This window comes from Drosophila guanche, unplaced genomic scaffold (assembly GCF_900245975.1).
Source record: "Drosophila guanche unplaced genomic scaffold, DGUA_6, whole genome shotgun sequence".
Taxonomy (NCBI): Eukaryota; Metazoa; Arthropoda; class Insecta; order Diptera; family Drosophilidae; genus Drosophila; species Drosophila guanche.
The window spans coordinates 6453632-6480306 of NW_022995743.1; the positions used below are offsets into that span (position 1 = coordinate 6453632).

At 45.6% G+C, this 26675-nt stretch overlaps 5 protein-coding genes across 5 annotated transcripts; 4 read left to right on the plus strand and 1 right to left on the minus strand.

The window, feature by feature from the left end:
- The first annotated feature begins 276 nt into the window (after nt 1–276).
- Nucleotides 277–1500, plus strand: LOC117591865 (grpE protein homolog, mitochondrial). The gene is made up of 3 exons (XM_034285233.1): nt 277–450; nt 544–853; nt 921–1500. Exons 1-3 carry the CDS (start codon nt 365–367, stop codon nt 1179–1181), a joined length of 657 nt encoding a protein of 218 aa, XP_034141124.1. The 5' UTR covers nt 277–364; the 3' UTR covers nt 1182–1500.
- A 311-nt stretch (nt 1501–1811) lies between these two features.
- On the plus strand, nt 1812–3091 carry LOC117582195. The gene has a single exon (XM_034269803.1). The coding sequence runs from the start codon at nt 1854–1856 to the stop codon at nt 3024–3026; it is 1173 nt and encodes a 390-aa protein (XP_034125694.1). The 5' UTR covers nt 1812–1853; the 3' UTR covers nt 3027–3091.
- Nucleotides 3092–4238: 1147 nt separating this feature from the next.
- Nucleotides 4239–5383, minus strand: LOC117584346. The gene is made up of 3 exons (XM_034273182.1): nt 5234–5383; nt 4535–4620; nt 4239–4469 (listed from the first exon to the last, which is right to left on the minus strand). Exons 1-3 carry the CDS (start codon nt 5261–5263, stop codon nt 4352–4354), a joined length of 234 nt encoding a protein of 77 aa, XP_034129073.1. The 5' UTR covers nt 5264–5383; the 3' UTR covers nt 4239–4351.
- Nucleotides 5384–6727: 1344 nt separating this feature from the next.
- Nucleotides 6728–7737, plus strand: LOC117583330. The gene is made up of 3 exons (XM_034271594.1): nt 6728–6908; nt 7324–7497; nt 7563–7737. Exons 1-3 carry the CDS (start codon nt 6876–6878, stop codon nt 7710–7712), a joined length of 357 nt encoding a protein of 118 aa, XP_034127485.1. The 5' UTR covers nt 6728–6875; the 3' UTR covers nt 7713–7737.
- A 12549-nt stretch (nt 7738–20286) lies between these two features.
- Nucleotides 20287–26573, plus strand: LOC117579801 (dorsal root ganglia homeobox protein). Its single transcript, XM_034265880.1, has 6 exons — nt 20287–20542; nt 22434–22731; nt 22902–23031; nt 25535–25622; nt 25753–26323; nt 26361–26573. Exons 1-5 carry the CDS (start codon nt 20389–20391, stop codon nt 26307–26309), a joined length of 1227 nt encoding a protein of 408 aa, XP_034121771.1. The 5' UTR covers nt 20287–20388; the 3' UTR covers nt 26310–26323; nt 26361–26573.
- The last annotated feature ends 102 nt before the right edge of the window (nt 26574–26675 follow it).

Genomic DNA, 26675 nt, shown 5'->3' on the forward strand with positions numbered 1-26675 from the left:
AGAGCAACTTTTACAAACGAACTATATTTTGGCGGCCTCCTAGTCGGGTCCATGCTGAAAGATTTATAAGCTATGCGTAAATTAATTGCTCTGCACTCCTCAAGGAGTGGCGGCTCTTAATAATATATATCTGAAGGCAACGCACAACAAAATCTTTGCATGAATTAAAACGGTTCAAAATTTGAATACTTCGCACACTGGCGCCATCTGTGAGCACACTGCGAGCCCTTGTTATTTATTACTTTAAAGCAGCTGGTCAGTTTAAAAAGCAGGCGGACTGTTCCGGTTCCAACCGTACTAGTTCTGGTTGGAAATAATTTAAGTTTTATTGAAATACGCAAATAACACACAAAATACACTCAAAATGGCATCGAGAGCCGGTTTATCCATGCTAGTCTTTGGCCGCAGCTTGAGCCAATTCAGGGCCGTGGTCAGTGCACGCCAGTCAAGGTAAGTTTGCCGGATGCTTCCTCTTTTTTGTGACGTAATGAACGCACGTTCCTCGTCAATAACATCTTATCGCAATTTTGTCGTGTTCTATAGGACTTTGCGTCTGGCCACCACAGCCGTAGTCAATGGACGCCTCTACAGCACCGAGAAGCAGCCGGAGGAGGCCGCTGCCGCTGGTGCTGAACAAAATGCAGCCACCCAGGAGGTTGAGCGTCTTACTAAAGAGCTGGCCGAGTCCAAGGACAAGTACATGCGAGCCCTGGCTGATGGCGAGAACATGCGAACGCGCCTAAACAAGCAGATTAGCGATGCGAAGATTTTCGCCATCCAGAGCTTCTGCAAGGATTTGCTGGAGGTCGCAGACACACTCGGCCACGCCATAAAGGCAGTGCCCAAGGACAAGGTACGACGTTTTCCGCCATTGCCGGCATCGTAAAGTAATCGAGTCTAACATGCGCCTTCATTTCCAGCTCGGGGACAATACTGATCTGAAGAGTCTTTATGAGGGTCTCACAATGACGCGCGCCTCGCTGCTGCAGGTGTTCAAGCGTCACGGTCTGGAAGCTGTGGACCCAATCAACCAGAAGTTTGATCCCAATCTGCACGAGGCTCTGTTCCAGAAGGAGGACAAGACCGTTGAGGCCAACACCGTGGTGGAGGTCACCAAACTGGGCTACAAACTGCACGAGCGATGCGTACGCCCAGCGCTTGTGGGTGTGTCGAAGTGTTGATTGCTAGTCTCCCGACCCATGTCCATGTTTTCTGTGTCCCCGCCCCCACAGCAAGAAGCGTTTACATACAAAGTCTACGCCATAGGAGTCTCCATTGTTTGCAATTTGTTTTATCCTGCAAAAATTCCTGTACGTAAACCCCATGTAAATACAAATGATCCAACAATCCATGAGGATCGCTTGCGAATTTATAATTCCTCTTAGCTGCTAAGTGATCGATGACTGGACTCGATGGCTACAGATTTGTACCACGCGTAGCCATCGAGTGTTCCAATTTAAGGTTTAATTATGATAATAAAAACATGTTTTAGTTGAAAGATTGCGGCCAACCATCTTTACTTCATCCTTTTTCCCTTCGCGTTTTCTGATTTCCTCACACCAACCCGAAACGAAACGAAGCCAAGCCCTCTGGAAAACCATTTCTTTTGTAAATATTTCAGGTAGAGCGAGTAACAAAAGAAAAAGGGATTCCTTTGCGTCGCGTAGGTGGGAAATTCAATGGAAATGTGAGATTCTATGGCACGGCAGGTAGATTAAATTCGTGGAAACCCTTGAAGAGACTTCCATGAAATGCAAACAAGAACAAGACTGCTTTAATGGTTCAAAGTCGACTTCGAAATGGTTTCGGAGCTGATCTGTGTTAGTTGTCCTTTGACCTTTGAAGTGAGCAGAATGTTTGGTCTGCTGGCGCGTTTCCTCTGGCCTCTGGCCCTGCTGCAGTGCATCAGCGCACGAGTGGCCCTGATGCCAAAGTTCTATGGCCAGGACAGTGCAGTCATAGTGGATGTGGGAAGAAATACGCCCACGAGACTGGACTCCAAGCTGCAGAATGCTTTGTACTACAATTTTCCCGTCTACAAGCTGATCAAGCCCGGCAGCCAGGTCCAATCTACGTCGACTACAACGGCTGCTCCTGCACCAACTGTTCCCACAGAGTACCCAAGTGACTTGGTCGAGATCGCCCAAACTAAGCTGGGCCTGAAGGTGCTGCCGAGTATAAGTGAGCTTGGACAGTTGATTGGCACGCGCAGCAACAGTGAAACCATCGACTACATCCGCTCGCTGACATCCAATGAAGGCGGAATAGCGCTGATGAAGGAGTACCTGGAGACCCTGGACTATGAGCTATCCGAAGATGTGCCGGACAGTGTAGATGATGATGACGACGCAGGCGATGATGACAACGCCATGGACAACGCAGATGTCGAAGCAGACTTTGATGAGCGGCCCAGGATGGAGACATCGAGCAGCTCCACCACAACCACCACAACGCCCGAGATGCAAGGCAGCCTTCTCCAACGCTTCGGCGACTTTATGAAGCAGTACAGCCTGTGGCACACCACCACGACTGCAGCACCAGCCACGAGGAAGCCCATACCTGCAGCCGTGTCGTTCAAGCCCGTGATTGTGTCGACACCAGGCGTGGCCCGTATGCGTCCGCTTCTTGTGCGTCAGCCTCTGCCCTATCATTATCCCATTCCACTGCGACCTGTGGGGCTTCCTGCGAGGCCAACTGAAGTGCCCAGCACGACGGCGGCACTCAGGCCAAGCAGCGCGCCGCACTTGAACTCGCCCAAGCACATAGAGGCTGAGATGCAATCTCCTCCTGTGGCACCACATTTGCGGCATCTAGCTGAAATGGCGAACATCTCCCCCCAGGTCCTAGATCACTTCCTGAAGCAACAGCCTAAACTAGCGGAGCTGGCCAAGCGTGTGAGCACCCTGTCCCTCAGCGATGACCAGACGCGGGCAATGGACTCCCAGATCTTCATGGCTGTCAAGCGGGCCCTGTCCCAGAACGAGGAGCTGAAGCGCCTGCTCGAATCGGCCCAGACACTTAAGTAGGTGCACCACGTGTGCAATAGTTTAAGGCTATCATTAAAGAAAATAAAATCTTCTACATAACCCAATTTTATGCAGTCACGTTGTGGCGAACACCTCAAAATGCAGGGGCCTGAGTCATTTGGAACCAATACATTATTAAATGCTGCCTTATATTATCTTGGCGCTGCGTGCATAACCATGGCCTTCATGCGGATCAGGCCATCGTTTAATGTTTCGAGTGCCATGCGGTTCGGAGTTTCATAAATCATTTACATATGTTTGACAACTTAAAATAAGTGAAAAGCCACGGGTTAGCTGAACACTTTTGGTAATTTTGTCGTTTGGTTTTCTCTTTGTCCTTTAAAATAGCACTCGCTAACTCTGAATATGAGCAAGCGAGCGTGCAAAGGACAGCACGTGTTCCTTTGTACAGTGTACAGATTGTTTAAACAATGAAAAAATAAACCGAACGCAGCCGCTTTTGAAAATTGATTAGAATTTTTATGTGAAATTTGAAACGTGGCCTGACATTGGAATTTGTAAAAAAATACCGTCAGACCCTCAAAAATATACCAAAAAATTCCATTTCATTTTAAAAATATACCGTAATAGACCGTAGTCTTAAATCATATTCCTCGATGTTGGTGTTCTATTTCATATTACCAGCTTTCAAAGACTTTTAACACTTAAACAATGATTTAATCCGATTGAAGAGTCAATTTGGCTTATTTCAAGAATTTTTTTGTACTGGATTGTATACTTCATGACCTAATATTCTACAAATTTGTATTTTAATTTTTCATTTGACGGTCAGGGAATTTCTCTCCTGCGTCTAAACGGTCAGGGAAATTCTCTAATGGCAGACGCTATCCCGTGCGTGTTTTTGCGTTTCAAATATGAGCACAGAAATCCCACAGAAATGTACCAAAGCTATTATAAGTTCACACTTACATATACCGTAAATATATTCTAAGCCATATCATTTTACTCGTCTTGGATCTTCTGTTTAATATTGCTAGCTAGTACGGTTTTCAGTGCTAAAACTGTTATTTTATCCGATATATTATTAAATTCTCCATAAGCTTAGTTTGTTTTTATGAATTCATCCTATTACATTCTGTACCAAATAAGGTTAAAATAAGGTTACAATCAAACACCGTACATCAAAATGTGGGAACCTAAAGGTGTGGCCGCACTTACGCACGCAGCGCCATCTTTTGTTCGAGAAATAACTTAGCGCGGCTTCGTTGTATTTTCGAAAAAATCAATCCATTATATTGAATAAAGCAAAATTACATAAGTTATCAAATTTATCAGCTATAGTTTAAATAGTCAATAATAATGGCTCAGTGTATGCCCTCCAGTGGCGTGTAGGTCTTGTACTGATACAGTTCCGGTCCTCCATAGCCGTATAACAGTTTTCCCCGTCCATGTTCATCATAGTAGGGATAACGGTATTTGGGTCTGAAAAGTGCATTTGTGGAAATAAGATTTAGGATCTATGGAAGGATCACTGTGGCACAACTCACCTTTCAAAGTACTGGAAGTTTGGGGCCTTTGGTTGAACTGTGGCATACGATGTGTGCACTAGGAGGGCCACAACGCACACAAAGAGCTAAAAAAGACATAAATATTGCAATCTCCATTAAATCAGCGATGCTCATTAGTTCAGTGTGTCAGGCGGCACATAAAAGCGGCAGCGAATGCACAGACAATTGGCTGGCGACTTCCCCGTAGTGGGTTTTCGTCGGTTAAAGCAAACAACAGACACAGCAAAGCAACGGTTATTGACGCTGGTTATGCAATGCAGCCACAACATGGCCGCGCACTTGTTGTTGCCCCGAGATTATGACACATTTTGTTTGGGTTTCAAGCTAGCCACGCCGCCACCCCCACCTCCCGCCGCAGCACTGCAACAAGAGAGAGCGCAAGAGCACAGGCAGACTTTTCAAGGTCTTTTAAGTGGAAGGCAGCCCAAAATATTGGCACACATAAATGTACACGAATACTCGTAGTTTCGAAATGTGTCAGACGAAATGCTCATTGGAAATTCAAGTCACTATTTTCGACGCGGTTTTCTTTCGGGTGCCACTTTCGCGCAGGCGCAGCGGAAATTGTGTCAGCCAGAACGTGCGACTTTCGGTCTGGCCCGGCCGTGTTAATTGGAGAAGCCAATACTCGATAGTTGTAGTTCCCATTGGAGGGAAAATCAAACGATCTAGACTTACGGCCAGCAGCAGAGCATTCAACTTTGCCATGGTTTTTTTTTCCTCGAATCTAACAATCTTCGGTTTTGTAACGGTAGTCCCAGAGCAGTTGGCCCAAAAGCGGAAACCAAAGCGGAGTTGTTTGGACGGCGATCGCGTTTGAATGAATTGCATGGCCCACAGCCAGACGGTGCAGAGCCCCACAGCAGCTCCAAGCAGAGCGCCAGAGAGAAAGCTTGGCGGACAGAGAGAGAGAGAGAGAGAGAGAGAGAGTCAGCGCTCCACCAAGGTGTATTTGTAAAGGGTAAGGTGAGGCCTGCCAGTAACAGACGCATACCTCACCTTTTTTTAAAGAAATTTCAGCTTCTTTCTCTTTGTGGTACTGGAACTTATCCGTTTTCCTTGCGATCTAAAGACTTGGCTCTCAAGGAAAGTGAAAGTCCTGCCAGAGACTCTAACTGAAAGCTTTTAAGATGACGGAAATCTGTGTAAACAATAATGGAGGTAGACATGAAGCCGCTCACGTAGCCCCTCTCGAGCGGCAAAGAGAGAGAGAGAGAGAGCGCCAAATGGCAGAGAGTGTCCCAATCCAGAGAAAGAAAGAGAGAGAGAGGGAGTGGGAGAGTAAACTTCACAGAGACAGCTGTTCGAGTGGGCAAAAACGGAATTGAGGCCAAATGACCAAAAGTGGTTTTGGAGCGACTGTCTGCCTCCGCCTCCGGCTCCGATCGAGATGACGATGGACCATTATGTAACTTCTGCAACCACAAAGAGGCAGTCCAGGCCCACATTGGCCAACCTGTTGCTGCCTTCCTTCTTTGCGCCTTTCTTCCATTCCACTGTGCCATTTCTATCGTGCACTTTCTTTGCCATGCATTTGCATTTTCCTTGAGGCCTTTACGCTTCTGTGGTTGCCTAGGCCCAAAGCCGTTTCGCGGCAGATGTGACTAACCTTTAGCAAATACTCGTACGCGCACTTAGTTCCGTCTGCCTTGAAAACCCATTTGGATGGTCATAAAATTTGAAACCAAAAAATAAAACGAGCCAAAAGTTTGTCGTGGAAGACCGAAGTTACTGATACCCTTGCAGTTCGATGGTTCTTATGGAAGATCTTCCTATAGGCTTCGACTTTTATTTATTAGTTTTGAGATTGTTAACCCTTTGTAACTGTTTTTATTCCTTGTAAGTCCAGTGCCAAATCTTAATACCCTCTGTAAGGGTAGTAAACAAATCTCATATTATGGCAAAGCCAAGTACTTTATCGCCACCACCTGAAGGTCGTATCCAAAAGCCACAGATCGGAGATCATCTTTCGTTTAAGATATCCACATGGATTTAAGTAGCAACAACAACTACAAAATCTGTAAATGATTTGTACCCGAAACATTATTTCTCTTTTCTATCTCTTTTTCTGTTTTTGTCTCTCTTTCTGTTTAGTTTTCTGTTTCTCACTCTCTGCTTTGCTTTGAAGCTTCACAAAGTTTTCTTGCCTTGCTTTACCATATTTTGTAGTTGTTTTTCCAGTTGCGGGTTATTTTCAATAATTTTTGAGTTGGCGCTTGGCTGAGTTTTATGCAACACCACGATTTCGGTGGTATTCAGTGATCAATGCTCCAGTGACTCGCACGGGCCCCACCGCTTCAACGTCAACCACATCGAGACAATGTTACACCTGCGATTTGTCTGTGCGTTAGCTGTAAGTGCACTGAAATGTGATTGAAGTGGAATAAATAAGCCATGAAAAAGTTGCTGTGTAGAAGGGGTTACTGAGATTCGTTGATGGTGAATGACAACGTGTGTGTCATGTGGCTCATGGGATATTTTTGGGACACAATCCACGACCAAATGAGAACTGGTAACACTGGACCCTGTTTATGTTTCTTTTCAATATCCGAAAGAAAACAAACAGAGATAGAAAAGAATTGTGCAATATTTTTGTGTTATCAATGCATCAAATTACTGTGGAATCTATGAATATACAATCGCTTTTATTGATTACTCCTCAAAAGCGGAATAATCTATGAATATTTGTGTAGCGTTTAGTGTAAAGGTGCCCACGAAAATACACATTTATTATATTTTCTAACGCAACTCTAACATCGACATTTCAGTTTCCTTTGCTGTTGGTGCTGCTGCTGCTCAGCCAACCCGCAGAGGGTTTCATACTCCGCTTAATCACCGAGACACTGCAGAACAACGTGGCCGGTGAGCCCATCACACACGACAGGACCGAATGGAACTTCGATCCGAACGCGGCAAAGAACGCGCGGGCCCTTTACTTCGAGGTGAGACTTGTTTACCTTGGATCCCTACACGTTACAGTAACCAAAACTATCCATATCTTACGCAGAAAAATGGATTCCGTTCGTCCAAGTTTATTGAGCGACTGGGAGCGGGCACGGATGGTTGGCACGAGGAGCGACGAATGGAGCAGGCTGTGCGCGATGTAGGTCGCCTCGGTGGAGAGCACAATCAGAATTATCCGCCTCCACCAGTTTAGCCATAAATAATTATCATTTACATCATTTAACTGTTATTTCATTTGCCAAGCCAAATCCAAAATCCCAACGAGTGGGCCTGAGTGGCTGAGTCCGTGGGTGGACGTGGGCGTGGGCGCCACATATTACCAGGCAGATGCATCACATTGTCATCATTTTAATTTGCAGCGATTAATTGTCATTGTGCGCATTAATGTGCTTCACAAGGATTTGCATAATTTGCACAACGTTGCCATACGAGATTCCACATGTATAATCACCTCTTTGCCTTTGCGTCTCTCTGTCTCTGAAAAATCCCACTCTTATCGGCTTATTGTGGCACCCAGCAAACGTAAACTGAAAGGGTATATGTTATTCGTGTAGTACCCGAAGCAATGATCATTTCGAGGGAAGCAATGCATCGAAGATGCAGTAGATTCAGCTCTTAAAGATCTTGTTTACTTTCATGTTTCTTATTATTATTTAAGAGCTTAAAAAAGGGTGTATAAATATACCCGGTATCTTCGGTGCTTTATGCGCGACTGCATCGTTAAGGACTGGGGCTGGGACAGGAGGCAACCGCCAGCATGTTGTTGTGGTTTTAATAAACGTTATTAGCCGAGCGACTGCCAGTTGCAACTGCAAATTGCCGCAATTATATTTGGCTGAAGCGAAAAGCGAACAGAAGCGGCAGCTACTTACTTTCGTAATTTCATAATGCTGTCGCATAATTGAAGCCAATTTCGCTGCGAGCAGAATCAGGACAATGCTGGCTGTTCGCAGAAGAGGTGGAGCTGAGTGGTTGCCATGATGCAGCTACAGATGATGATTTCAATGGGATGGGATTCTGGGAATGTGTTTTGCCTTGGCATACTTTGAGCAGCCATTGTGAAAATTGTAGCAATTAAAGAGTTTCAGAAAGGTAATCAGATTGGCCAGAATTCGAGTAAAAATATTCTTGAAGCAAATTCGCGAAAACCCGACAATCAATGGGATTAACTGCAACAATGGCAACCGCGTTCGGCTGCAGCAACAACTTTTGTTGTGTGCACCGGAAATGAACTGCCTCGCCACAGCCACTGCCGCTGTCCAGTGGACAACGCACTGAATGCAGTGGATGATGCACGGCAAACTGCTGCGTTAAATAAATAAAATACGCACATTTGGTGGCTCTTTTGGATCAGCAGCCATCGGAAATGCACATCGGAAATTACATTACAGCTGGCATCAGCCCAATCAGAATCAGAAACAGAGTTGGAGGCGCAATGGAACGCATCGTATACGTAATATGGATTTGGCCGCGATAACACCATAAAATTGTTTAACAAATTGTTAATACAGCATTGTAAATAATTCATTGATAACTCGCGAACGCATCCCATCCCGGCATCCCGATTGGTGCCCGTGCGAACCGCAACAGTTGTTCCGTTTATGACACTAATTTAATATGAAATCAAACAGTCATCGCCAGCTTGATAAGACATGCTGGGTTGACTTTTATTAAAGCCAAATGTAAATAGAATCATAATGATATTTTACCGAGTACCAGTGCCAGGGCCCAGCTCTGCACCCAGTCCCAGTCCCAGTCCCAGTCCCAGCCAGTCACGATTCCAGTCAAGTATGAGGCATGCATTCATTAGCCTTATCACTATTCACTCAACATCAAATAAAATGTTCAATAATACTCGTAGTACGTCGCGGAAGGGGACACTGGCAGAGGACAAACTCGATAATAATGATGGGATATCGCATCAGGTGGAATCAATTGTGGCGTTGTTGGGTATTAACTTTCATTTTGTGACGATTTTCCCTGACATCAATTGCTGTGAAAGCGGATTACTTGTCATAAAAATGTGCGCAAAAAAAGGTACATTTGAGTAAATATGTATGTGGCAGGGCCAAGGGCAGTGTCTGTGTGGTGTGAATGGGTGCTAAATGTTTTTTGATATTATTATTAGACAGTCAGGGCAGGGGGCTTTGATTGACTGCCGCCAGATCGATGGGTTTCGGAGGAAAGCCTCTTCCAGCTAATTGGTGTAGCACAATCAGCATGGGACCATTCCGGATTGCACATTTGGACAAATTTACATATGGTTATGAATTAGTTTTTATTCGAAACTCCATTGCCTAGACAATGCATTAGCCATTTGAAAAATACTCCTCGCCGACCACTTATGGTGTTGTTCCCCAGTCCCAGACCCAGACCCGGCCCAGTCCCAGTTTGCTGATTATTGGTTCAATGCACCTGAAGGGCATGTCCCTGTGTGCACTGGGATGGGGAAGAATGAATTTCTTAATGCATTTCCGTTGCGCAATTGAAGTCAAACTGAAGGAAAGGACTCTGTCGGAGGCGGAGACGTAGAACCAGGCGATGGCTAATGCATGGGGCCACAACAACAATAAATGTCAACTTGTGTTGCATGCAACTGAAGTGTAGCGAGCGAGGGGCTGTGTGTTCGTGGGGTATTCGTCTGCCATGGAAAGTGGCTCAGTGGAAGAGTGAGTGAGACAGAGAGAGAGAGAGAGAGCAGGAGCAGAGTGAATGGCAAATCAGCTTTGCTTGCGCACAAAATGTAATTTATAAAATGTAATATAATATCAACAGCACACAGAAAGAGATGGACAGCGGGGTGGGAGTAGGGTTAGGTTGGAGGGGGGGTCATCCCATAACAATGCCATAATGTCAACTGCCTTTTGTCCTTGTGGCTGGAGGATGCTGGCGACCTGCTGCTGCTCATGGGAAAAGCTAAGAGAGAGGGAGAATCTCGTTCCATCTTTTGAGGATTTATTTTATTTCATTAAATTGCTGTTGCACAACACATTTTCTACCGATGCATGTATGCTTCGGCTCCTACACGAGAGCACGGTCAGCTCTGACAAAAAAATGTCTCAACAAATACGAAATAAAAATTTGTTTTTGTTTCTCTCGATTAGCGTCGGTGAAAAACGTATCGTACAAAGGCAAGCAGAAACTGACTCTTGGCTCTTCTCCTTTTATCTCCTCTATCACGCAGCAGGAGGTACTTTTAGCATATCCTTGTGCCGGTTTTTTATTTGAGGGTAATTGCAATGCTAGCTGGGCAATTTTAAATTTTATCATTGCGCCCGCATCTGTCGCTGACAGATTAGTTAGTGCTTCTCCTGCTCCTCCTCTTTCTCGATCTCGCTCTCTCTCTCTCTCTACCTTTTACCCTCTGCCTTTTGTTGATCTCTACTCATTGTCTTGCTGCCATAATTTGTCAAGCAATTATGAACCAAAACAGGCAGACAAGTGCAACTTATCACCATAGAAAAGTTCTGGCAAGAAAATGGGATGACTGGAATATATTCGTGGCTATACGATGTCATATGTTATAGCCTCTAAAGTGTACATGTGCAAACATATTTCTTATGTGCACTTATAATATTCATTCAATAAGTTTACCAAAGGATTTCTTTGCTGTGTTTGCAAATGCAAATCCATTATGCCACAACGTCCTCGACTAATGCACTGAGCAAACTGCGCGTCTACCCCCGCCCATCGATCGACTCAGAATCAAAAGCTCCCTTGATGTTGTGATGGGGTAATGCAGATTTCTTGCCATTGTTGTAGGTATTAGCAAAGGGTGTTCACATAAGTAATACACCCGCTATGAAGTTGATCAATAACTTAAAGTTTTGAATTTAGCATCAAGAAAACTCTCATAACTATAACTAAGAATATTTCAGACTGATTTAAAGTCCATGCTGATAAAGAATGCATTTACTAATAATGAAACATGTTCCGTTCCACTTACTTACCTCAATATTGGGCCACAAATATACCCTCTGGGCAGGATGACTGGAATTTAATAAACAATCTTATGAAAATTATAGTCATCAGTTGATGAGGCAAATTCAACATTTCCTGGCCTCCCCCTGAAGCGATTCTCGCCGGCTTCCATTTCCCTTTAGCTTCGGCTTCTGCCACTTTTTGTCCTTTGCCACTCGAATTCACTTGATTACAAAGTAATTTATTGGCAAAACGAAGAGCCACAGAGCCAGCAGCAACAACAGGATACTCGTAGATAAACAGAGATTTGTCTCAATGGCAGTCCCCGAATTCCCTCAATAAACCCGCCTCTGTCCCTTCGTCCTGTCTATCCGCTGTGCATACGAAATGCGGTAAATCCCAAAAATCAACAAACAAATGAAAAGAAAATTCAATAAAATACGAAACGAAGCGCACAAGGAACTTTTTCTCTTCTTTTCTCGTATTTCGGTTTGGAGGGGAAAAACTAATTACATAGAAAAGCTGGAAAAGCGTCTGCCAAGTGGGCGTATGGAGCTGCTGGTGAACGCCCCCAACCCCCACACCACCATTTTAGCGGTTCTCTCCTGTAACTTTTGATTTCTTTCCCTTTCTGTCAGTCCTTCGGTTTTTTTTCGCACACTGCGTAAGGCGAGTTTAATTACGTATGCCAGGCAGGAGCCAGGATCTTACTCATCCAAAGTGTCCCACTCGTGTGGTACAGTGCGTCTCATGCCTATATATCCCACAATTTTTTCTGGAAGTCCTCTGAGTACATATGCCTTGTCTGAAACGAACTGTATCTACTATGCCCACAAAAAAAACGAGAAAACTCGAATAAAATTAATTATTTTGTCAGTTGATATGGCGCTGCTAACTGCTGTTGGCTCCTCCCCAAACTCTCCTCATCCCCAAGCTTGGATTTGTGTAACTGCGACTCTTCCGTCCTTCCCCTTTGGTGGCTGCTCTTGTGACACCCGCAAAGCCGCAGGACACGACGCGGCTGCCGCCCGCCACCTGCCACGAAGAAAATTGGCATGTTGTGTCAATATAGACAGCGGACACTGTGCCACAGAGAACATCGGGCCACACAGGACTCTACTAAGCAGCAATCCGCAATCCGGGACCGGCAAAAAATGGAGAATCCTTCCCGCTCTATTGCCACTGTCACAGGGTTGTCCGTTTTCTGGTTGCGTGGCCTGCGGTCATGTTATTTTTTGCAATTTGAGCGTTGTTTGTACACGCCAGGGACGGTAACGGAGATCAGGGACAGAAGCAGAGCAGGCTTAGATGCATGCGTCCTGTCCTCCATCTTTAAAAGACCTTTGGGCTATGAGGAGTCGTCTCGTTTATTGCCAGCGAATATCTGATTGATACGACCTGAAGTGGCGTTTGTAGAGTTTTGAAAAAATGTTCTATTAAACTTCATCAGAGGTCAATAAAATCAAAGCAGAAACGTAGTGATTGAGAGCAGGTACATGTGTATGTACTATCTATGTACATGAATACATATAAGAGTGCATGAGGATACATATTTTCTAATCCTGTCATTGGTTTTTCTATATTTCTTACCAGAATTTCCTTTGAGAAAATGTACATAGAGAAAAATTTACATATCTTTTTGTGACAAACGACCAATAATAAAGTTAAAACAAACAACGTAGCCCAACCCTGATTTCCCACCCATCCTTTCATGCCCAGAGGGTGAATGTATAGAACAACCAACCACAGGTTTTTCAGCAATTACGGCCCCAAATTGCGTTGCAATGAAATTTTTAACATTTCGATTTTGATTTTCGTTCTGGTTCGTTTTCGGCTCTTCTTTGTTGCTTCTTTTATGGCTCTGCAAATCGTGCAAATGGCCAAGAACGAACCGAAAAAAATTTCATTACAAGTCCGACAGAGAGGCAGAGGCAGAAAAAGCAACGCACAAGAGTAACAACGCGAAATTGCGGCCCTGCTAAATGCACAAGAAAGAAAAAACAGCAACAATTGCAGTCAGACAGAGATTAAATGAACGCTAAACGGGCAACAACAAGAAACAAAGGGAGTGGGCGATGGCGAGGGCGAGGGCGAGCGAGAAAGTGAGGCGTAGAGTGGGAGAGGGCGCAGAGCGCACCACAAAAAGTGGTGTGCACACTCTCACACATGGAGCAGCAGAAGAGCAGTGCAGCGGCCGTCTCAGTGCTGCCAAAAATGTTTGAGAAGTTCCGAAAAAATGCTGAATTGATGGCTGAATCGTTTGCTGGATGCATTAATGATTCCATTTAATCCTAAATAAGTGGTGCAAATATGTTAATTTAATACCAAAACAAAAGTAAGGGTTTGGGCATACAAGTCTCCAGGTGTGCATGCTGCAAAAAATTCTGTTCTGGCGGGAAAATAGCTAACTGCTCAGTGCTGTTGGAGGTCCTCTGTGCATATGTGCTAATCTCTGGGCGTTGATTTTTTGTTGCAGCTTTTAGGCGCAAACGTTTATTGCATTTAGTTTTCATTTTGGTCGCCCCGCCCGAAAAGGGAACTCAAACAGAGAAACCTCAAAAAAAGATGCGAAAGCCACAAAAAAATTTCTCCTAACGCGAAATTGCACTTGCCCCGCAACCAGAGAGAGAGAGTGTGGGAGGCAGATTGGGCTTAGGGGGGATGTGTGGTGTGGCGTGGTGGGGGGACTTTATTTGCACATGCTGGGAAAAATTTAAGCGCTTTTAAACACAATTGTTATAAATAAACAAAACAAAAAATGTAACAAATTTCATTTCTGCAACGTTTTTGTTTGAGTTAAAAATGTATGCAAGTTTTTATATGCACACACATGTACATATATTTATGGCTGTGCGCTTCTTTGTGTGTGTGTGTGTGTGTGTGTGGGGGCAAATAAGGAAATTTACAGCACTTATGCAAACGCACACACATGCACGCGGGGCACACACAGACAGAGGCAATTGAATGCAATTTTGCATGAGATATTAAAAAATCTTTTTTCGCCACTTTTTGGAGGCTGCCAATTGTGTTGTGTGTTACATTTCCGTGTGGATGAGAGCAACTGAGAAGGGAAATGGGCATGGGCATGAAGATGGGCCTGCGGGACTGTTCCTGGGCCTGGTTGCGGTTGGTTGAAGGAGCCATCGTAGGCTGCACTTTTTATTTTATTACGCCTCCATTTGGCGGCCTGCATGGCAGGCAGCAACAATAACAAATGAAAACCGTTTTTAATGAAATTTTTGAACAAGTTTCCTACCACCGCCCTCCCACTTATAATAGGGTGGTGGGTGCAGAGAGGAGCCACCGCAATATGCAGTCTGATGAGCCTTCATCAGCCTTTCATTTCCGCCCATTCAATGCTCAATTGTTTCTCATTTGCCAATCTGGCCATAAAACTGCTAAAAACTTCTTGCTTTCTTTTCTTTTTTCCCACACAAAGGGAAAACTGTTTTCGATGGGTTTTTCTGGCCACACGCTCCCACACACAAAAGGTGTGTGATTACAATTGTTGTTTGGCCTGAACTCGGCCCCCGGGCTACGCCCATGCATACACATGTCAAGCGCCTTATTGTTGTCCCCGTCCCCGTCCCCGTCCCCGTTCCCATTCTGTTCAACCAAAAAACCGATACAGATTCTGAGCCACAGAATACAGAGACAGATCCAGAGCCACTTGGCAGTTGTCAGGAGGTCTTGTCAGCTTATTTGTTTGGCTACAGTTTTGCATATCCATATGCTATATGTGTGCATGTGGATATGTGCCGCATTATCCTTTTGTTTGTGTTCCGACCAAAACGGTAGCCATTCGCCCATTGTTCACTCGACCAATTTTTATGTAATTCAAGTGCACAACAATGTGACAGGTAATTTCCAATGAATTCCTCTCAACGTCTTTCTCTCATGTGTGATTGCCCATCTCCTGCTGAAAGGAAAGGAGGTGGCCAAATCTTTCCAAACAGCACAGCACCACAACAGAACAGAAGCCGAGCCGCATAATTATTGGGAAACTCTTTTGTCGGCCCCAGGGCGTTTGAAGTGAGCAGCAGCCGTAGCCAGGATTCGAATTCGGACTCTTCTCTGCCGCTTATCTTGGCCAGGAATTTGCAGAACCAGAAGCATGTGTGTCTTTTCATATGCACAAATGTATGTACGTGCTTTAATTCGGCTCTAAGTGAGTGTCAATTTACCACTGATCCGGCATATGGAGAGATCAGACCACATTCTTACTGGGAAAACGCTCTTTATCGTTCTGGTTGATCTGGAAAAGTGTGCCAAAGTCTCTTCTTCCTGCTCTCAGTTCCTGTTCGCTGCCAAGAAGGAGTTGCCGTCTGTGATCAAAACCCATCTGTGGCCCGTTTCCGCCTGGGGGCTTAATAAAGCGAAAAATTCTGAGATACGAAACTTGACTTGGGACATTTATATGCGGTCTGTGTGGATTGACAGCTCCCCCCCCAGCTCTGACCAAAGACGGAAGGTTCTCCCCTCAGTGCTGCCGGTATATATTAGATTATGAAACGAAATGTCAAACAAATCCTGGCCCATCTCCTCAGCTCCATTCCCCCTTGCAGTTGTTTGATTACGTCCACAAACTGTCAAGGATATTGGATAATTTAAGCAACTATATCTATATGCATTTGACTCTGTAACTGGTGGTGCTTGTATATCCTCCATCTGTGAGTGGGCGGGTGTTTGGTATCTGTATCTGGGCGTGTGTTGGGTGAGTTGCGGTTGCCTGGCCAACCTCAGCAGTTGCTCATTTACTGTCTGCCGCATGCCGCATAGTACATTTAGCCCAGCCAACAGTTAAGGCAGGACACAACTTTCGCAAACTATTTAGCAAAGCCAAAGGGACTTTTGCATTGATCGAAAGCTAAGAATTGGCTAATGACAAATTAGAGCAAGTTCTTATCTAACTTTCGCTGTGCCACAGGATGAAATATTAATCTCTCAGGTTAATACAAGTCATTAGATAATAAATTAATTATTTTGGGTTAGTCAGTTCAAATTTCAATCACTCCACCTACAATATATATTATTTTGCTTTGGATAATTGCAAAAATCAATCCCTTTCCTAGAGCATTTTCTTCGTAAGCACTCAAAATGATGTCAGTGGCAGCGTTTTAGCACACAGCCAACTCGAAGCACCCCCACGCCCATCACTTAACCCCGCCAAGAGCGGGTAAAAAGTCAAAATTAAATATCCCAGCTATAGGAAAAGCTATCAGTTTACCTCGAACCCGTACCCCCATTTGCCATTTTGCTACTTTGGCGAAAAGAAAGGGAAGAATATCCGGCAGACAATGGCAGGCAGACTGTGAGTAGACGAAAACTTTTTAGTTGGATTATGTGGAGGGTAAGACTGAAGCTCACGCACAGATACACAGATACATAGAGTATCTGCAAGATGCTTACCCCTCCTTGGGCTGTGGCAATGTCTCGGCCCATCCACCCATCCACCCAGACCCCCACTCACACCCCCCACACCCGCACAAGGAACAAAATTCGTTTTATTACTTTGATATATTAGATTTAATGGTTAAGAAAAATGTTGCCAACAGCAGCCAGAGCCCTCCCTCCCCACCAGTCGCCCCACTTAGCACCCAGCCCACCCGCACCTTCCGCGCACACAACTTGCCTGCCTGCCATCCATCTAACGCTCTCTATTGTGAAAAGTGGGTGTTTGTGGGTTGTTGTCGTCGTTGCGTTGCAGTTAACCTTATTAAAAGGTGAACACAGTCATGGCACCAGAGAGAATTGCCACAATGTGTTTACACGCAGCTGCCTGGGGTGGGGTTAGGAGATGGAGCTGGAGGCGGAGGCGGAGGCGGAGGCGGAGACGGGTGGCTGCGGGTTGGAGTAACACGATAATGACCTCGTTGGCCCAAAAACCCCCCGCGTGTGAGTGTGGGTGGAAAGATGTAACATCCAATAAGCTTTCACCTCCACTGCGCAAGTCCCAGGAGAAACGCAACAGGAGAACGAGAGAGTGTGGAATGCGGTAAAGACGAGAGAGTGTAATAGACACGCAGAGAGAGAGTAGTGGCATAGAGCTAGAGAGCGCTCTGAGTATTTGCTGGCATTCCCCCAGCTTCAAGCCAAACCCCACCCCATTGATGTGCTAATTTAGAAATTACAATCAAGTGTAGCCTTCAATGAGTTTGAGTTTGACTTTGATTCAATTTGTCATTTCACACTTTGGCTAAATGGCTTCCAGTTATCACTTTGGCAAGTAGAGGGGCCAAATGAGTGGAAAGCGTTTACAAGAACAATCGGAGAAGGCTTGAACGTGGGAAGGCAAACGATTCTTGATAACTGCCAAGTGGAGCAAATCGTCTTGGCCTGAAGATAAATCAGGGATTGCCCTAGGCTGGATCGGACCAATTAGTGGACCACCGAAGAGCCGTCCCCCTCCACACCGCCCTGGTTAGCCTAATGAGCCACAGCGATTATGGCTAAGTGCGCTGCATGATGTTGCATAAATTTGTTGGCTGGCATTATGCATTACACATTAGATCAGAGATTAAGGGGCAGAAGATCTGGGATCTGGGATCTGGGATCGGGGATCGGGGATCTGGACAGGTAGGCTCAGAACTCGCCCTGCCCCTGAGGCCTGTCACCGTCTCTCCCGTTCAGCTCTAAATTAAACGAACATGCAATCGGATTTTTGAATGAAATCTGCATAGGCACCGCATCCTATGAAAATATGATTAAGCGCCTTGCCTTGGCGCGGATAGTTTTCCCCTGAAGCATAAGTGTACATGTGTGCATACGCTCCGACCGACCTGTGTCCTGTGGCGTCACCCATCTGGCAAATTAATGAGGTCCCTGCTACTTGTTCGCAGTTCTGCGGAAATTACGTGTTCCTGATCCTGATTCGGAGTGCCTGCCCGGCACAAGGTGCCGCGATCTTTGGCTTTGTTTAGGTTCGGACCACAAAGAAATTGTGTAAGTTTCGACAAATTAGAGAGGATCAGTCCCAGTCCTCGCATTGTCAGCATTGTCGACGGCGTTCCGCATTGTGAGGGCAGCCTGAGATCTCAGACACCTTTGGCTGCCCTTTGTATTATGCAACCTCCGACAGATCTAAACACTGGTAATAGGGAAAAGCTTCAGCTGAGAGCCCTGTCTAAGCTGTACTTAAGGCAAATCTTTGTTGTCTGAAAAAATATGGCCAGGATTGAGATTATGTTTAGATTTTAGCAAAGATAACAAGGATTAAACGTATATTTGCGGCTAAAAAGCTTCCTCAAGAAAAGTCCTCTACTTTGTAATTAAAAAGAATGCTTTCTTTGGTTTGGAAAACTAATCGGAAAGGTAGAGAAAATATCTTTAATGCAGGGCTTTTTAATCTGGTAGCAATTGCCTAAGTAGTGGTAATTGGTTTCTTAAAGTGAAGCCAATATTTAGAGATTATTTGTTATTTTGCGGCTTCACACACCCAAAACTATAAACGCTTTGGTAATGTTATTTTACTGAAAACATATCGATATTCATTTGTACATTTTGCTCTCAAATAACCATACCAATACCACGCAAAGACATCCGCCAAGTAGTTAGGGTTAAATATTAATTTGAATTATCTTCAAAAAACAATTAAACACATTAGTATATCAATAAATAAATCCTTATTATGTTTTTTTTGTGCGAAACAGCGCCCTACTGTACCTGCCATTAGTAGATCCCTTTCAGCCCAGTCGAGATCTGTTCAGTGCAGATCACAGATCAGACGAGATCAGTTTAATCAATGAACTTAGGTCAAGATTTCGCGGCATCTGCCTGCTAAGTAAAGGGATTCATTGATCGTTTGGATTGTTCAATGAAACCCTGGGCTCATTCCCAAGCGCGGCAGAGGATCACGAGGATCCCCGCAGATCCAGTTTTGGCCCAAATGGAAGCGGAACTAATAAACGTTGTGCCGGCAAATGGCGGACCAGCTCAGGTAGGGAATTTCAGAGAGTCGAGCAACCTGTTTCGTGATTTGTGGATGTCCACATTCTGGAAGGGCAGAACGAGAAGGAGAGAGAGCGTGATAGATATTCTTGCGTAAGGGCCTAAAGATAGTTTGTAATGAGCGAAATTTGTGAAATAAATCAAATTAATCAGCAAACTATGTTGGTCGAACAAAAGAGAGAGTATCGCGCAAGAGGGAAACAATGAGAGAGAGCACGTGCAAGAGTGAGAGGCAGCACTCACAGAAAGAGAAGGGGAGAGAGAGAGAGAGCGAGTGGCAGGGCAGAGCAACACCCCTAAACAAAAGCTACCTGTAAATACACGCACACGAACAGATACGGCGCGCACACAGACACTGGGGGAAACTACCCCTAGTGAGACAGAGAGGGAGAGAGAGAGAAAGAGCAAGGGATATGGGCGATGCGAAGGATTGGGAACTGGCAGCGAGCGAGCGAGAGTCGGCCTCAGCCTCGCCCATTTCATTCAGCCCAACGACACTTGCAGCAGCAGCAGGAGAAGCAGCAACAGCCAGAAACCAGCAGCCATCTACCGTCCAGCAACAGCAACAGCAACAGCAACAACAAGAGGCGAGAGGCAAGCAAACGTGGCACGTATTTAATGCAACGGTGCCACAGGAGACGGGCTCAGTCGGTGGTTGTTGATCGTCCCGAGCGTTACACGCATTCGCTCCTGCCTCAGTTCAGCACAGTCCACAGTCCTGTTAAATCGCACTAGCTGTGGAAACCCCATCAATCAGATTCGTACAGAAGTAACCAGACTAACTCAATCACATTCATTAATTAATCAGTCGCCGCGCGTGCAAGTCAACACAATAAATTCTGTGAAATAAATACGAAATTGTATTTGAAATTCGATTTAGAAAAAAAAAACACAATAATTTGTTTACTAAAAAGTGCTACGAAGGAAAACCATTTTCGACAATAGATTCTTAGTTTGTGGTTCGTGGATCCTGCTGCTACAGCCTGAGCTCTCATTGAGCTATGATGACCACAACGACCACACAGCACCACCAGCATCCTATCATGCCGCCAGCCATGCGTCCCGGTCCTGTCCAGGAGAGCCCCGTCTCGCGTCCCCGTGCCGTCTACAGCATCGATCAGATCTTGGGGAATCAGCACCAGATCAAGCGCAGTGGTAAGTAATCTATTTATGGGTTTCGGGTTGGTTTTTATAGACATTTGATCACAGGAATAACATCTATTGCCGTCGGCGATCTGTTTGGCAAAAGACTAAGAGTAATAATAATTGTGGGGCTTGGCAACATTGAAGAATGAGAGTTATAATTTAATGCTTGTATTAATTTGTGGGTTAACTATATTACACTTAAACGCGTGAAAGATGCATTGGGACTATTGGCCTTAAATTTTAATATAATTACTTAATTTTAATTATTAAATGATTTCTGTAAGCCAATGATGATCAGACGATCAGTTTTATGCTACGTCAGTTATGACGTTGTAGTCCGTTGGCTTTTTGCAGAGTTATTACAATATTCAGATTTAATTTAAAGAGTTAATTTTTGCTTATGTCATCAGTAGAAAGCTGTGGGAGTCTTTTCAAACATAATTGCAATTAAATGTATTTTTCTATTTCATAAACAAGTAGCCAAGAATTTTGTCTAGGTCTTTTGGTGGTTCTTATTTATTAATCTTTATTCAATTAATGATGTTGAATCAATGCTTAGCTATTACAATATTTATTGCTTTCTGAGATCTATTTAAATTTTCTATCTGCCAAAAGTACCTTCTAAATTGTTAACCCAAGCAGTATTTATGGGGATGGCCACGCATAGTTTATAAATTGAGTCAAAAATTGCTAATCAAGTTCGAAACCAAACCTGGTGACCACATCAAAGATCAGGGGCACAGGGACCCCATGTCCGGGCTGACCCATCTCAAGGACCCATATCATATGCAAATTGCTTGGAGAGGACATTTTGTCATAGTTAGTGCTGGCATAGAATGAACTTTGGGGCAAACATCATCCCGAAACCTCCGCACGCCGAGCCACAAGAAACATATCATGACAATGGGAGGTGTCTGCCATGTTGAGTCTCTTGTTGGGGGCGTGGCTAAGCGGCATGAGGCCTCACCCAGGGATCGGTGAATAGCTGAAGGAGAAAAAGAAAATCACTGTGTATCAAAACATATCTGACAGGATACGCCACATGTATCATGTTGGCAGGGACTGGGAGAGAAAACCAATTGCATCATTAGACCCATAATTAGATTGAAGCGCTTTGGGTGGATGGGCCGGGGGCAGGAACAGGAACGGAATCAGGGACAAGAGACCAAAGACCAGGGACCAGGAAAGGCTACAATTTGGCGACAACGAGCAGCGTGCGCACCGCAGGACACTGCATCCTGTGAGCCTCGCTTGCTGTCGCGTAATTTGATGCTCGCTGGAAATTACCTTTTCGCCACAACAGGCTCGGGCTTGGGCTTGCTCTCCGGTTCTTTCTGTCTGCATAAATGTTACGAAATACGATAAGGACGACATGGTACCCCGCTGAGCGTCGACGTGTCCTTGTGCTATTGTGAATATGATTAATTTGAGGTTCATTAAAGTTTGATTACACGTTGCCCGTTAGCTCTGAAGGAAATCTTTTAGAAACATTTTTACCCGATTTCGGCCTCGGGCGTGTGAATGGATACTTAAACCCAACCCGAATCTAGAATAGGGAATCGGGAATCGGGAATCGGGGGTAAGGCAAAGCGTATTTATTTATTTGTTATTGATTGCCAAATCAATTCGCGTAGCTTTCGAGCTCTTGAGGCTCTCGAAAGTGGAAAGGATTTGCTTTTTCGATGCGACTCTGCTGGCTGCTCCTGCCTGGCCTGCCCAAAGGGGGTTAAAAGTCCCGGATATAACTACTTCAGTTACAATTGAATGAATTTCGAAAGTGTTCTCGGCCGCAGCTGGCGCAGCTTTCGATTTTCAAAGTCAAACGCAAAACTTTTTTGTTCGAGGCGGCACTCGAGCTCAATTCGAAATTGTTTAACTTTTCCATTCTTTGCCTTTTCAGATACACCCAGCGATGTGCTGATTTCGCATCCCCATCATGGCCATGCCCATCACATCCATCACTTGCACCACAGCAACAGCCACATGTTGCAGGAACAGCAGCACCAGCACCAGCAGCAACAGCAGCTTCAGCAGCAGCAGCAGCAGGCCCAGGCCCAGGCCCAGGCCCAGGCCAAGCGCGAGGATTCGCCAACCAACACGGAGAGCGGCCTAGATGTGGACAACGATGACGAGCTCTCCTCGAGCCTCAACAATGGCCACGATCTGAGCGACATGGAGAGGCCGCGCAAAGTCCGTAGGTGAGTAATCGATTGAGTTGCCGGGGGCAATCCGCTTAACAGATCAAATCGTATTTGGCCATTGTTGGGCTATTAAAAAACCTGAAAACAAAAATAGAAGCCTCTACTGCACTCCGCCATCCATCTATCTATCTATTTATCTCGCTAATGTGCCGACTTTGATTTCGCAGATCTCGCACAACATTCACAACCTTTCAATTGCATCAATTGGAGCGGGCCTTCGAGAAGACCCAGTACCCGGACGTGTTCACAAGGGAGGATCTGGCCATGCGCCTGGACTTAAGCGAGGCGCGCGTGCAGGTAATTGAAATACACGGGAAATGCGAATTAATTACTCGTAATTATTTTCGAATTAGGCTAAATTCCCATACCCGGCAAACCCCAATCGAAAGTCCAGTACGAATCAGTAGAAATTATAATTAACTGACGAGCTTTGTAGCTTTGTAAATTCAACAAACTTTGCTGATAAACGGCAACCAACGAAACGATTGCGAAATGGCTTGGGAATCGCTTGGGAACGCGGAGAGGTCGCTAAACCCGTCGAACAATCGGTCCTGCCGAATTTGTAAATGCTCTTTGAAACACTTAAACCCCACTTTGTACACAAACACGCTTAGATCTAGTCGGCGGAGGGTTGTCGCTCGTCCTTTTTAGGGGTTGTCCCAGGAACATTAGATATTGTGATTTTCCAAATGATTAAATTGGTCGCGCTCACATGGTGTTGGTATTTTTATTAACTCTACTTTTGGGTAAACAATTAAAGTGGCTCTGGGTACTGTCTCCCTGTGCTGCTGCAGGACACGCGGCAAGCATACACACAGATGACTACACATGTAATTAGGGTGTCCTTTCGCCAGGCAGAGAGGTCTCTGCCAGCTCGTACAAGTTGATTTCGGTTGAGAATGCTTTCAAACACTTCAGTTTTGATTGAGCGATTTACCCGATTTTGCCGCTGTTGACGGGGGGAATAAAAGTATCGCAATCGCACAAAAAAGATTTCAAGAGAATGTAAAACAACTTGACCTAAGCACTCGCGAGCAGCCTGGCTCACAGAGGGATTACGGACTCTGCATACAAATTGTCCGTTTCACGGTCGTCATTCATCCGCGTCCGTATCCTCCTCGCGATGGAATTGCTGGGGAACCCTCACACACATGTACATACGTGTATCTGTTAGCAGATTAACTGTAATTGGTCATTGATTCCCATATGCGAAGTGCGTTTTTTGGGGTACTTCAATGCATATGTACGAGCAGAAGCAGATTTAGAGCTGCCAGCTTGCAGCGATTTTTTGTGCTGTATTTTTTCTGTTTGGTTTTCCCTGTGATAGATACAAAAGTAACTGTAGCTTAATCCCCGCTTGTTCTGGGGTTGATGAGTGGGCAATTATTTCGGGATTTGCATCGACTGCTGAGCGGCATACCAGACCAAGCAAAAAACGGAGTAAACAGCTCTCCATGTCTTGGGGTCAGTCGAATTTGCATTGTAAAGCTGCCAGCAAAAATAAAAAATGTACTCCAAAATTGACAACTGTTTGGACCTGAACAGGGAACACTGTACAGTTGTCTAGTGCTGGTGGGGCGGGGGAAGCCTCCTTCTGTGACAGTTTGATGATCGCACATGTGCGATAAATGCTGAACGGATATCCGCAATTCAACTTTTGCCGCCTCGCTGCTCTCGCACAGTGGTTTAAGTTGGTCCGCATCATAATTGCTGCCAACTGACAATTAAAAAGCCCACAAAATCACACACATACACAAAGAGGGAGACTGTTGCGGGTGGGTTGACATTTCCCAGCAGACACAGAGGACACGGGACAGGACACAGGACAATAATTGGCAGCAATTATAGCAAGGAAATCGTTGCTAATTTACTACTCGCTCAACTGCACACATTGTTGCAAATGCTGGCAGAGCTGGGAGATGGTAGCTGGAGCAGAATCAGCAGACTGGATCCGGGGGGGGGGGGGGGGGGGGGGGGGGGGGGGGGCCCTGGCCTAAGTACAGGGTGTCTATAATTGCAGCGACTCCTCTTTTGTCTCAATCCTGTCCTGCGGGTACAGTCAGTGTTGTCGAGTGATTTCAATTTACAAACAATTAATTTTCCCATCGGCTTGGATTGAAAATCTCGAATCTACCCCCGCCCCACACCCCGACAAAGCGAAAATGTGTGTGCAGCCAACGCCCATTGTGGGTGGGTGGTCAACCCCAAGCGAGTGCCGAAAAATGCATAAGACACCCTTTTGCAGCATTCCAGAAAGAGAATGAACCCGAGAGCAAGAGAAAGAGAGGGGCTGAGACAGGGTTGGGAGCACTGCAAATCAGAGTACAACACTTCCGATTGGATGCCATTGTATTTGGCATCATCCATCTCTCCATCCAGCCCACTCAAAGCACTCCACGCTCCACCTTCAGCCAACTGGCTCAGACAATGGTGGGTGGAGTGCGAAGGATCCACCGAAGGACTATGTGGCGTGAACTTTTCGAACTTCCAGATTGATAGATTGCCAAATTGTTCGGCTTTGGTCAAAGTCAAAGCAATTACAAGACGCACGTTCGCAAGTCAATTTCAAATCGACTTTGGGGATATCCCTTAACCTTAATGGAGCTAATCGAAGCTAAGCCGATGGTGTAATATTTAATTATTGTGCTGGCAGCTCTCTGTTCTCTGCCCTTAAACTTTGGGGTACTTTTCGGTATAAGTTACTCGTTAAGTCTAAGCTCAAAATACTCGTACCTAAAGGGTAGCTCACATTTGCATACGTTCAAGCTCTAAACTTTGTTCTCTTTTCGTGCACTTGCAGGTGTGGTTCCAGAACCGTCGGGCCAAATGGCGCAAACGTGAGAAGTTTATGAATCAGGATAAGGCCGGATACCTGCTGCCCGACCAAGGTAAGTCCACCCGATACGCATTTGATTTGTCCGCAAATTACCGAATTACGTGTGCAACATAATTAGAAATTACGAATGTCACCAGCCCTCGCACGACTAACGAATTCACTGTCCTTTGGTCTAATTCCAGGTCTGCCAGAGTTTCCGCTGGGCATTCCCATGCCGCCTCACGGCCTGCCCGGGCATCCGGCCGGCCTGCCCGCCGAATTCTGGCCCCCGCACTTTGCCCTGCACCAGCACTTCAACCCTGCCGCCGGCCTCCTGCCCCAGCACCTGATGGCGCCCCACTACAAACTTCCCAATTTTCACACCCTGCTTTCCCAGTACATGGGCCTCAGCAATCTGAATGGCATCTTTGGCGCCGGTGCGGCGGCTGCAGCTGCGGCGGCGGCCAACGGATCGGCAGCAGCGGCTGCCGCAGCTGCCGGCTACCCACAGAATCTGTCGATGCACTCGGGCCTGTCCACGGCCCAGGTGAGTCCGCCCTGCAGCAACAGCAGTCCGCGGGAGAGCCCCAAACCGCTCGTGCCTCATCCCCATGCTACGCCACCCTCCGGTGGCGGCACGACCCTCATCTCGGGCGGCCTGATGCTCACTTCGACGGCCGCCCAGTCACCCTGCAGTGCAGGTGGAGCGAGCAGCAACTCCTCGACCCCCGTGTCCGTGGTGACCAAGGGCGAGGACTAACTTCGCGGTGATATTTAGCGATCCACAGAAGGAAAAGCGGAAAAGCGATCGCTATGTACATACACATCACACACAAACACACACTTCATTGGCAGGGATATGCCACACTGTAAGATATGTAAGAGCGAAGCCAATTGCCAAATTGAACTTAGTCCTAACACGTACACGTATTGCCTATCTGTAAGAGATCCATAATTATAATTAGCCCCAGCAAGTGTCATACAATTAGCCATGACGCCGAAATCAAGAAATTTATCTGAAGAAAACAAAAATAAACAAAATGAAAAGAAATCATGGTGCATTTTAATGGGGAAATCTTTCCTTTCGAAGGAAGCTTTTGGAAAAGTGCACACACAATGGAGGAAT

Bases quoted from the DNA above. Each gene is read 5' to 3' on its own strand.
- LOC117583330 (XM_034271594.1), top strand. From the start codon at position 6,876: ATGTTACACCTGCGATTTGTCTGTGCGTTAGCT. The intron at 6,909-7,323 runs GTAAGTGCACTG...TCGACATTTCAG, and splicing joins GATTTGTCTGTGCGTTAGCT to TTTCCTTTGCTGTTGGTGCT. The intron at 7,498-7,562 runs GTGAGACTTGTT...TATCTTACGCAG, and splicing joins CGCGGGCCCTTTACTTCGAG to AAAAATGGATTCCGTTCGTC.
- LOC117579801 (XM_034265880.1), top strand. From the start codon at position 20,389: ATGATGACCACAACGACCACACAGCACCACCAGCATCCTATCATGCCG. The intron at 23,032-25,534 runs GTAATTGAAATA...GTGCACTTGCAG, and splicing joins TAAGCGAGGCGCGCGTGCAG to GTGTGGTTCCAGAACCGTCG. The intron at 25,623-25,752 runs GTAAGTCCACCC...GTCTAATTCCAG, and splicing joins ATACCTGCTGCCCGACCAAG to GTCTGCCAGAGTTTCCGCTG.
- LOC117591865 (XM_034285233.1), top strand. From the start codon at position 365: ATGGCATCGAGAGCCGGTTTATCCATGCTAGTCTTTGGCCGCAGCTTG. The intron at 451-543 runs GTAAGTTTGCCG...CGTGTTCTATAG, and splicing joins GTCAGTGCACGCCAGTCAAG to GACTTTGCGTCTGGCCACCA. The intron at 854-920 runs GTACGACGTTTT...CTTCATTTCCAG, and splicing joins AGGCAGTGCCCAAGGACAAG to CTCGGGGACAATACTGATCT.
- LOC117584346 (XM_034273182.1), bottom strand. From the start codon at position 5,263: ATGGCAAAGTTGAATGCTCTGCTGCTGGCC. The intron at 4,621-5,233 runs GTAAGTCTAGAT...TGTCTTTTTTAG, and splicing joins TGAATGCTCTGCTGCTGGCC to CTCTTTGTGTGCGTTGTGGC. The intron at 4,470-4,534 runs GTGAGTTGTGCC...TGCACTTTTCAG, and splicing joins AACTTCCAGTACTTTGAAAG to ACCCAAATACCGTTATCCCT.
- LOC117582195 (XM_034269803.1), top strand. From the start codon at position 1,854: ATGTTTGGTCTGCTGGCGCGTTTCCTCTGGCCTCTGGCCCTGCTGCAG.